This window comes from Balaenoptera ricei, chromosome 2 (genome assembly GCF_028023285.1).
Source record: "Balaenoptera ricei isolate mBalRic1 chromosome 2, mBalRic1.hap2, whole genome shotgun sequence".
In the NCBI taxonomy this organism is placed as follows: domain Eukaryota; kingdom Metazoa; phylum Chordata; class Mammalia; order Artiodactyla; family Balaenopteridae; genus Balaenoptera; species Balaenoptera ricei.
This window is the reverse complement of record NC_082640.1, coordinates 77,410,724-77,423,266: the sequence shown is the minus strand read 5'-3', so window position 1 is coordinate 77,423,266 and position 12,543 is coordinate 77,410,724. Positions and strand designations below refer to the sequence as shown.

Below are 12,543 nucleotides of genomic sequence, written 5' to 3'. Positions count from 1 at the left end.
TATCAATGTCAATATCCTTGCTATATGTAATACTGTATTGATACTATACAGTTTTGCAAGATGTTACCACTGGGGGGAACTGGGTGAAGGGTATATGGAATCTCCATCATTTCTTACAACTGCATGTGAATCTAAATTATCTCTGTATAAATTTCAATTAAAAACAAAAGGCCACAGTGTTATGTCAATTATACCTCAAAAAAAAATGCAGGGCTTCCCTGGTGGCGCAGTTGTTAAGAATCTGCCTGCCAATGCAGGGGACATGGGTTCAAGTGCTGATCCGGGAAGATCCCACATGTCACGGAGCAACTAAGCCCGTGAGCCACAACTACTGAGCCTGCGCTCTAGAGCCTGCGAGCCGCAACTACTGAGCCCGCGTGCCACAACTACTGAAGCCTCCATGCCTAGAGCCCATGCTCTGCAACAAGAGAAGCCACCGCAATGAGAAGCCCGCGCACCGCAACGAAGAGTAGCCCCCTGCTCATCGCAACTAGAAAAGCCTGCGTGCAGCAATGAAGACCCAATGCAGACAAAAATAAATAAATAAAATAAATAAATTTATTTAGAAAAATGCAGCTAAAAAAATGAAAGGAAAAAAAAAAAAATGAAAGGTCGAGCTTATCTGGAAACCTTCCTCAATTCTTTCTCCTTTGCTGCCATATGTTTAACTCATCTATAAGAGTGCTGTTTATGTGCAATATGAGCAGGCCTCAGTGTTTGCCCTCAAGTAACTTAAAATCTTGTAAAATAGGACAAGGACCCCCAAAAACGTAATACAAGGTAGAATATTTAGAACATATTAAATGCCCTACAAGAGGCATAACAGATGAACGGATAAACAAAATGTGGTATATCCATACAATGGAATATTATTCAGCCATAAAAAAGAATGGTATTCTGATACATGCTGCAACTTGCATGAATCTTGGAAATTTTATGCTAAGTGAAATAAACCAGATACAAAAGCATTATCCCGTTTATATGAGGTACCTAGAATAGGCAAAGTCACAGAGACACAAAATAGATTAGAGGTTACTAGGGGCTGGGAAGAGAAAGAAATAGGAGTTACTGCTTAATGGTTACTGAATTTCTATTTGGAGTGATTTTAAAAGTTTGAAAATGGAAAAGCAGTGATGGTTGCATAACACTGTAAATGTACTTAATGCTACTGAATTGTACACTTAAAATTAATTTAAATATAAATTTTATGTTATATATATTTTACCACAGTAAGAAAAAAATTCATAGCAACTTTATTCATATTAGCCCAAACCTAAAAAGCCCAAGTGTTCCATTCAATAGGAGAGTGGATAAGCGAACTGTGATATATTCATATAATGCACTTCTATTCAGTGGGAAAAAAAAATGGTACAAAATACTAATAATGAATCTCAAAATAGTATGCTGAGTGAAAGCAGCCTTCCCCAAAAGGGTGCAAACTGTATGATTCCAATTATATGAAATAAAATAAGCAAAATTTATCTATGGAGAAATAAATCAGAATAATGGTTGCAGGAGGGGTGCAAAGATTGATGGGAAAAGGAAATGAAAGAACTTTCTGGGGTGACAGAAATGTTGTACATCTTCACAGGTGCTTAGATTACACAGGTAAACGTATTTGTCAAAGCTCATCAAACGGTGGACTTAAGATTTGTATATTGCACTTATGTGAAAAACAAAAACACCACAAACAATATTGAACTTTACTTAAATTGAACTCTACTTACGTAGGCTAAAGTGTTTAGGACTGAAGTATACTGATATCCACAATGCACTTTAAATTTCAACAAAAAAATATGGATTGAGAGATGAAGAGATTGACAAGTGTGATAAAGCAAATGTATTAAAGTGCTAACAACTGTAAAATATAGGTGGTGGGCACATACTAGGTGTTTACAATATAATTCTTTCAAGTTTTCTGAATGTTTCAAAATATTCATAATAAAATGCTGGGAAAATATACATACCAACAAAACAGTTGTTTCTCTTCTTCTCAAGAACTTGACTTATATTTCTAATACTACAGAGTGAGAATTTATTGTTGTTAAGTTTGTCCCCAGATGTTGCTCTTGCATACATGATGTAATTGCCGTTTTCTTTTTGTCCTAAATTCTTAGATTCTCCTGGAGTGCACTCTGTTCCAGAATCATGCTGTCAAAAAGAATACAGAGTTACATAAACAGGAAGTAAAATAAGGTTTTCAGGTCATCTGATTAAATGTAATTTTCTCATCAGAAGAAAAATGGAAGCTTGTGGACTCTCCTTTAGAGTAGATCTTACAATTATTTTAGACTGTGAAAAGGAAGATAATTTGCTCTTTTAGGGGTCACTGTCTCAGAAGGGAAGAAAAAAATCAGTGAAGGTATAACTGCAATGGATACCTTTTTAATTTTTATATCTTTTTTTTTTTTAATTTACATAAATCTTTGACACATTCTGCAATTATTTCTTTTAGTTGGATTCCCAGAGGTAGAGTTACTGAGTTAAAAGGTCAAACATTTTAAAGGTCTTGATACATACTGCCAAACTGCCTGACAAAAGGGCCATATTAATTTACATTATATAACCACATGGATCAAGATTTCAATAGGCAGAAATGGGAAGGAATTGGCTTCCTGGCAGAAGTAAAGTTTTTTAAAATGACTTAATTTGACAGGGAAGAAGAAATAACACTGGAATTACACTTAGACCCAAATTATGGAAAACCCTAAATGCTAAGATAAGGAAATTGTATTAGCAATATCAGCAGGTATTGGAAGTAAGGTTGTGAACAGAAGTGACATGATCAGACCAATTAGAACTATACCTAGGGCTTCCCTGGTGGTGCAGTGGTTAAGAATCTGCCTGCCAATGCAAGGGACATGGGTTCGAGCCCTGGCCTGGGGAGATCCCACATACTGCGGAGGAACTAAGCCTGTGCACCACAACTACTGAGCCTGCGCTCTAGAGCCCACAGGCCACAACTACTGAGCCCACGTGCCACATCTACTGAAGCCAGTGTGCCTAGAGCCCGTGCTCCTCAACAAGAGAAGCCACTGCAATGAGAAGCCCACGCACCGCAACGAAGAGTAGCCCCCGCTCACCACAACTAGAGAAAGCCCAAGCGCAGCAACGAAGACCCAACACAGCCAAAAATGAAAACAAATAAATTAATTAAAAAAAGAAAAAAGAACTATACCTAGACAAAGATTCATCTGCTAAGAGTCAATACATTAAGACTTTCATACCAAGAGACAGGAACTTGTCTCATTTATGATTACAACTCCCCACAACAAAGTTTATAAAGTGGTTAACAGCAGGTGTGCAATAAACATTTAGGATAGGATAAATAAATATAAGGGATAGGTGAACCACTCAGAGAGAAAGTAACATTGTTATAATACAGATATATGACAGGAGAGATAAAGACAGATTTTAGATAAAGATGTCAAGGGAGACAGGCTCAGGAGATCATGGTCTGGCTGATCTCACTATTAAATTACTTAATACACATTTACTAAGTACCTACTATCTATATGTACGGTATCATGAACAACATACACAAAGGGATGAGGTGTATTTGAGCATGACAGAATCATTAGAAGTAGTCTGGTATGATAGGAAAAGATAGCAGGGTAGGCAAAAAAAATGTGAACCAATTTATCCATTCAACAATAAGCAATAAGTAATATTACATTAATATATGAAAAACACCTCTCTGGCAACCAGGCAGAAGACAGATTAGATGGGAAGTGAAAAGAGAACAGACCAGATATCCTACTCCAAGTATGGCCCACAGACCAGCAGCAGCAGCAGCCCATGGGAGTACCTTAGAAAGGCAGAGACTCGGGCCCGACCAAAGGCCCACTGAAATGGAATCTATACTGTAAGATCCTCAGTAATTTGTATGCACATTAAACTTTGAGAGGCCCTAGACTAACGAACAGAAGAGTAGTTGGAAGGTTACGCAAATCCCCTGGTAAGGGTTGGATGAAGGTGACTGGGAGAGTTGAGGACATTTAACTGCCCCTGAAAATGCAAATTAACAAGAGTTCTCTGCTCATCTCTAAAATTTCAATTACTCTTTTTAGAACATATCACAAAAGCAGACAAGAGGTAGAGAGATTCAACGCATTTTAAATACTTTATCCAAGAGTACTGATAATAATCTATCCATTTCTGATCAGAATTAGAAGAAGAAAGACTTGCAACTTAGTGAGAGGGTACTTATATTTTACAAACTGGGGGAACATTAGATAAGAGCATTTGAGAATTTTAAGCTATGAGACTACAATTTTTTTCTAAACTCATAAAAATTTCCATTTTTACAAGTGATAAGGTACAAGTAAATGAATTTATATGCAGTTTTCAAATGAAATTTTCCCAAACTTGTTATTTTAATAAGCCCCACCAAAATCACAAAGACAGAATATCTTTCAGTATTTTGTATTTCCATGTGTATTAATCTTCAGTTCACTTGAAAATCAATACAATGAACTGGGTATTAAATGATACCAAAGAACTGCTCATTTTGTCAGGTATCATAACCACATGGTGGTTATGGAAGAAAATGTCTAATTTTTTAAGAGATGCATACTGAAATGTGGAAGGGGGAATGAATTTGATTCTAACACCTTACGAAGAAAAAGAAAGAAACACAGAAAGGAGATGTGGCAAAATCTTGATGATCGTTGAATCTGAATCAGAGGTTGGCAAATCGCAGCCCACAGCCTGTTTTTGTGTGGCCTAAGCTAAGAATGGTTTTTCCATGTTTAAAAGATTGTAAAAAGAAAAACAACAACAAAGAAAAATATGCAACAGAGACCAAATATTGTCCCCCACACTTAGAATGTTTACTAGTAGACCACAGAAAAAGTTTGCTGACCCCTGTCCTGGATATGAACGGAAGACTTTGCTGTACTATTTGTCTCTTTTATGTATGTTACAAATTTTTCATACCGCAAGATTTTAAAATAACAGTCTCAATCCACAGTAGAGAAAGACAAATCTAGTAAACCCCAATAATGCTTTAACAGAAACCAAACAAGAACCCCACAATTTGCTAACATTCAAAATGTACTTTAAGCAATGAAAAGTGATTCTCATTCAATAAATATTTGAATGAATCGTGTACCAGGCACTATTCTAAGGTCAGGGGACACAGAAGTGAATGAAACAGACAAAATTCCTTGCGTTCATAGAATTCTGGCACTGTTGTGCTTATTTTCTTATTTTAATTACAAATATTCTATCTTCCTCCTTTTCAGTATTATGGTCAAGTACATTACTGTGTTCTGACATATAAAAACTAAACATTCATGTGTACTTGTTTTCACTGTAAACAATAACAACAAAAATTACACAACATGAAACATTAGTAACTTTAAAAAAATGTAATAATTAAGCAATACTTACCGGAGATCCAAAGTTATGTCCAACTTCATGAGCAAATGTAATGTGAGAGACTTTGGGGGGTACATGAGACCCATAGTTCTGAACAGTAATAATTCCAGTGTTTAAAGACTTCTTCTTACCATCTGAATAAAGCTTACTTTTTTCACATATGCCTCCAGAGCTTCCTAATTCAAAACAAAAGATGGCTAAAATTAGCACCTATTTCCCCCCAAATAATTTTCTAATATATGCTATATTAACTTGAAACATTTCATATGTATTTTGAGTCCAAAATTGGAACACACGTATATCAAATACTCAAAAGTTTCTTTGGTCCAAGGTTAGGAAGTCATTTCAAATAAAAGTTTTAATGGCACACATAAATTCCCAGGGTTGAATACAAAGTCCTTATAAAATGTTCCTCTTCATAATCAAAATGTCCCCCTATTTTTCTCCCATTAATTTAGCAAAACAAATATTCAAGAGTCTGTTAAATTTAAATATTTCAGCATTTACATTGGGTCAAACCTCTTCATCTTGTAATAAAAAAAAAACGAAAAAAAAAACAACTTATATTTAAGTTAAATGAAAGTTGAACAAAATAGTCTCAAAGAGATTCTGAGAAAGTCACTGCTACCAGTATTAGCAGTGATGCACAAGAGTATGTGATTCACTATTCTGAGAGGAAACATACAATGTATTCTTAAAAAAAGAAAAGAATTAGTGGTCGCACAGGCTGGGGGTAGGGGAAAGAGAGAGAGACTGATAGAGGTACAAACTTCCAGTTATAAGAAGAGTAAGGTCTGAGGATCTAATGTGTAACACATGATGACTACAGTTGATAACACAGTACTGTATAAATGAAATTTGCCAAGAGAATAGAACTTAAACATTCTCACACATACACAAAAAGGAAAAAGGTAAATATGTGAGGTGATGGTTGTATTAATTAACTTGGTGGGGGGAATCCTTTCACAATGTATATAAATATCAAATCATCACACTGTACACTTTAAATATCTTACAATTTTGTCAATTATATATATCTCAATAAAGCTTAAAAAAAAAAAGGAAAAAATATGTCAAGTGGGTAAAAAAAAAAAAGGGAGGAGGGAATGAAAGAGAGAAGGTGGGAAGGGAGAGAAAGCAAATGTGGCAAAATGTTAACTGATTAATCTATCAGGAATTCACTGTACTACTCTTGCAACCTTTTGGCAAGTTTGAACTTTTTTTCAAAATAGGTTCAAAAAACTGAATTATGATTTTCCAACCTATCTTGAGGATACTTTCAAATTTTAAAAGAAAAATCTTCATTTTTACTTATATGATACATATTAAATCATGTTGTAGTTCACCTGTTCGTTTATAGTTCCTGAACGTCAGACCTTAATACCAAAATGAAAGTGCTTTCACATCTAAAGGCAGTTAATTTAAGAAATTAGAAAAAGAACAACAGCAAATCAGAAACTGGCTGGCCAATCATTGTCTTTATGTACACTAAACTGAGAAGACCACAGTATTTTAAATAACTATTAAAGACTTTCAGTGAGACGTTCTTTGGTTTACATTCAGATTTAAGAGGTTACTCTATTTAATTATTTTAATTAAAATATCACATGGATTAGGATATTCTCATAACTGATCAAATTATTTCAAATTAGCTTTCTACTACACACAAAGTTACAACAAAGTTATTAAACCATTTTTAAAAGTCTAACATTTATAATCTCTGATAAAGCGTATAATAGAAAGCAATTCAAAAAAGATGTACACAAATGGCATAACACTACAATTGTTGCCTTGTTCCTTTTAACATTAGAAAGAACATAGCAACAAATCATAAATTTAATGACTATTAGGATACAATTTAAGAAGCTGAAATGATAAGGTGTTTTCACAGAAAACTAAGCTGAAAGGCTAAGTCATATGCAGATTTTAACCAGCAAAGGACTGAGAACCTCTATATTTAAAACTTACTACATTTTCTACACCAAAAACTGGATAGAAAGAAAACAGCAAATGATTTATGAATATTTAATATATTCTCTTAAGCTACTTCTACTTTTGGAGCTGAGTCCTAAGGACTGTATCACTATTTCTGGAAACTAGAAAAGATAGAAATAAGCACTCTGTATGTAATAATTACAGTCTATATATTACAGTTTTAAACAAATAGTAAATTAATATCCTGCCTCATCGAAGATCTGTCATATGCAAATTGGTCCAATGCAGTACTGTCAAACTTGAATTAAGCATAGAAGACTCCACGCTGCAAATCTTTATCAGTTAAAAAAAAAAGTAAATAGCATATATTAAAAACTCTGGTAATATACCTTCTGTATTTTTAAGGTCTATCTAATTTAAAGGAAGACCATACATAAACTTGAGTATACTCTTCTGAAATATAGTCTTTATAATTCATATCTTGTTCAACATCTTAACTGCTTTTGGTTTTAATAACTATTGTTTATTTGGAAAGTTTATTATTTGTTACACAGACTAACAGCTTATGTTGGAATACTTCAGTTATACAGGAAGAAATAAAAAACTATGTCTAATATTATAAGTCATGGTTTAACTTTTTAAATACTGCAACCAGTTTTGATATGCCAGAAATTCAATTAATGATATCATAAATACCTATAGCTAAGCCATAACTCAAGTTCAGTAATTGCTTTACACTGTAAATTTAAGATTTTACTACATATAGTCATTACTGAAAAACAGAAATTATGTAATGAGAAGAATAAAATGTTTTTAATTTGAGTCAAAAGCAATTATTGATGGATGGATGACTCAGTGACCAACAAAGAAGTATGACATTTTTCTATCTACAGGATAGTCTGAAAGCTAGTCACAGAATATCAGTCTTAAACTCTAAAAAAGACTCCCCCAAAAGAAAAAAATTATAAAAACTACAGGGTAGTATAATACCTTGACAGAATCCATAAATAAAGTTTTGATGTGAGCAGGCCTAAATATCTAAAACAATAGTATCATGCTAACCATACAATATTAATCTGAGCAGTAATTCTGAAGCAGACATTAGTACCACTCCCAGATAGGTTATTAGGAAATGTCTGAGAGAATTTCTTTATCTGTCAAGTCTGGGGAGCAGTACTCACATGTAATGGGTAGGGACCAAAGATGTTAAACATCCTGCAAGGGACAATCCAGACCTGTACAAAATGTCAACATTAAGTGTCCTCTTTTCTAATGATGTAATATTTTAATGATGTAATTCTCCTAGCCTTTTAATTACACTTTGAAACAGGTTAAGAATTCGAGGAATATCAAGGAGATAGGCTCAAGGTGGCGGAGTAGAGGACGTGCGCTCACTCCCTCTGGCGAGAGCACCGGAATCACAACTAACTGCTGAACAATCATCGACAGGAAGACACTGGAACTCACCAAAAAAGATACCCCACATCCAAAGACAAAGGAGAAGCCACAATGAGATGGCAGGAGGGGCACAATCACAATAAAATCAAATCCCATAACTGCTGGGTGGGTGACTCACAAACTGGAGAACACTTATACCACAGAAGCCCACCCACTGGAGTGAATGTTCTGAGCACCATGAGGCTTCCCAACCTGGGGGTCTGACACAACCTGGCGGTCCAGAAGGGAGTGGCACAACATATTTAAAGTGATGAAAGGGAAGAACCTACAACCAAGATTACTCTACCCGGCAAGGATCTTATCCAGATTTGATGGAGAAATCAAAAGCTTTACAGACAAGCAAAAGCTAAGAGAATTCAGCACCACCAAACCAGCTCTACAACAAATGCTAAAGGAACCTCTCTAAGTAGGAAACACAAGAGAAGAAAAGGACCTACAAAAACAAACCCATAACAATTAAGAAAATGGTAACAGGAACATACATATCGATAATTACCTTAAACGTGAATGGATTAAATGCTCCACCCAAAAGACACAGGCTCGCTGAATGCTTACAAAAACAAGACCCATATATATCTGCTGTCTACAAGAGACCCACTTCAGACCTAGGGACACATACAGACTGAAAGTGAGGGGATGGAAAAAGATATTCCATGCAAATGAAAATCAAAAGAAAACTGGAATAGCAATTCTCATATTAGATAAAACAGACTTTAAATTGAAGAATGTTACAAGAGACAAGGACACTACATAATGATCAAGGGATCAATCCAAGAAGAAGATATAACAATGATAAATATATATGCACCCAACATAGGAGCACCTCAATACATAAGGCAACTGCTAACAGCTATAAAAGAGGAAATCGACAGTAACACAATAATACTGGGGGACTTTAACACCTCACTTACACCAATGGACGGATCATCCAAACAGAAAATTAATAAGGAAACACAAGCTTTAAATGACACAATAGACCAGATAGATTTAATTGATATTTATAGGACATTCCATCCAAAAACAGCAGATTACACCTTCTTCTCAAGTGCACGTGGAACATTCTCCAGGATAGATCACATCGTGGGTCACAAATCAAGCCTCGGTAAATTTAAGAAAATTGAAATCATAGCAAGCATCTTTAACCACAACGCTATGAGATTAGAAATCAATTACAGGGGAAAAAAAACTAAAAAGCAAAAACACATGGAGGCTAAACAATATATTACTAAATAACCAAGAGATCACTGAAGAAATCAAAGAGGAAATCAAAAAATACCTAGAGACAAATTACAATGAAAACACGACAATCCAAAACCTATGGTATGCAACAAAAGCAGTTCTAAGAGGGAAGTTTATAGCAATACAAGCCTACCTCAAGAAATAAGAAAAACCTCAAATAAACAATCTAACCTTAAACCTAAAGGAACTAGAGAAACAAACAAAACCCAAAGTTAGTAGAAGGAAAGAAATCATAAAGATCAGAGCAGAAGTAAATGAAATAGAAACAAAGAAAACAATAGCAAAGATCAATAAAACCAAAAGCTGGTTCTTTGAGCTTTAGCTCAATATTGATAAACCTTTAGCCAGACTCATCAAGAAAAAGAGGGAGAGGACTCAAATCAACAAAATTAGAAATGAAAAAGGAGAAGTTACAGCGGACACTGCAGAAATACGAAGCATCATAAGAGACTACCACAAGCAACTCTATGCCAATAAAATGGACAACCTGGAAGGAATGGACAAATTCTTAGAAAGGTATAACCTTCCAAGACTTGAACCAGGAAGAAATAGAAAATATGAACAGACCAATCACAAGTAATGAAATTGAAACTGTGATTAAAAATCTTCCAACAAACAAAAGTCCAGGACCAGATGGCTTCACAGGTGCATTCTATCAAACGTTTAGAGAAGAGCGAACACCCATCATTATCAAACTCTTCCAAACACTTCCAGAGGAAGGAACACTCCCAAACTCATTCTATAAGGCCACCATCACCCTCATACCAAAACCAGACAAAGATACTACAAAAAAAGAAAATTACAAACCAGTAACACTGAGGAATATAGATGCAAAAATCCTCAACAAAATACTAGCAAACAGAATCCAAAACACATTAAAAGGATCATACACCATTATCAAGTGGGATTTACCCCAGGAATGCAAGGATTCTTCAATATATGCAAATCAATGAATGTGATACACCATATTAACAAACTGAAGAATAAAAAGCATATAATCATCTCAATAGATGCAGAAAAAGCTTTTGACAAAATTCAACACTCATTTATGATAAAAACTCTCCAGAAAGTGGGCAAAGAGGGAACCTACCTCAACATAATAAAGGCCATATTTGACAAACCCACAGCAAATATCATTCTCAATGGTGAAAAACTGAAAGTATTTCCTCTAAGATCAGGAACAAGACAAGGACGTCCACTCTCACCACTATTATTCAACATAGTTTTGGAAGTCCTAGCCACGGCAATCAGAGAAGAAAAAGAAATAAAAGGAATACAAATTGGAAAAGAAGAAGTGAAACTGTCACTGTTTGCAGATGACATGATACTGTACATAGAGAATCCTAAAGATGCCACCAGAAAACTACTAGAGCTAATCAATGAATTTGGTAAAGTAGCAGGATACAAAATTAATGCACAGAAATCTCTTGCATTCCTATACACTAAATGATGAAAAATCTGAAAGAGAAATTAAGGAAACACTCCCATTTACCATTGCAACAAAAAGAATAAAATACCTAGGAATAAACCTACCTAGGGAGACGAAAGACCTGTATGCAGAAAACTATAAGACACTGATGAAAGAAATTAAAGATGATACCAACAGATGGAGAGATATACCATGTTCTTGGATTGGAAGATTCAATATTCTGAAAATGACTATACTACCCAAAGCAATCTACAGATTCAATGCAATCCTTATCAAATTACCAATGGCATTTTTTACAGAACTAGGATAAAATATCTTAAAATTTGTATGGAGACACAAAAGACCCCGAATAGCCAAAGCAGTCTCGAGGGAAAAAATGGAACTGGAGGAATCAGACTCCCTGACTTCAGACTATACTACAAAGCTACAGTAATCCAGACAATATGGTACTGGCACAAAAACAGAAATATAGATCAATGGAACAGGATAGAAAGCCCAGAGATAAACCCACGCACCTATGGTCAACTAATCTATGACAAAGGAGGCAAAGATATACAATGGAGAAAAGACTGTCTCTTCAATAAGTGGTGCTGGGAAAACTGGACAGCTACATGTAAAAGAATGAAATTAGAACACTCTCTAACACCATACACAAAAATAAACTCAAAATGGATTAGAGACCTAAATGTAAGACCGGACACTATAAAACTCTTAGAGGAAAACATAGGAAGAACACTCTTTGACATAAATCACAGCAAGATCTTTTCTGATCCACCTCCTAGAGTAATGGAAATAAAAATAAACAAATGGGACCTAATGAGACTTAAGAGCTTTGCAAAGCAAAGGAAACCACAAACAAGACAAAAAGACAACCTTCAGAATGGGAGAAAATATTTGCAAACGAATCAACGGACAAAGGATTAATCTCCAAAATATATAAACAGCTCACGCAGCTCAATATTAAAAAAAAACAAACAACCCAATCAAAAAATGGGCAGAAGACCTAAATAGACATTTCTCCAAAGAAGACATACAGATGGCCAAGAAGCACATGAAAAGCTTCTCAACATCACTAATTATTAGAGAAATGAAAATCAAAA

General features: G+C 34.9%; 1 protein-coding gene across 1 annotated transcript in view; it reads right to left on the bottom strand.

Moving 5' to 3' along the window:
- ADAM10 (ADAM metallopeptidase domain 10) overlaps positions 1-12,543 on the bottom strand; it is a 114,633-nt gene that overhangs the window by 22,921 nt on the left and 79,169 nt on the right. Inside the window, exons 9-10 of the mRNA XM_059913180.1 lie at positions 5,395-5,558; positions 1,968-2,151 (exon numbers count right to left, since the gene is read on the bottom strand). Coding sequence (XP_059769163.1) covers positions 1,968-2,151; positions 5,395-5,558 — 348 coding nt within the window. The remainder of the gene's footprint in view (positions 1-1,967; positions 2,152-5,394; positions 5,559-12,543) is intronic.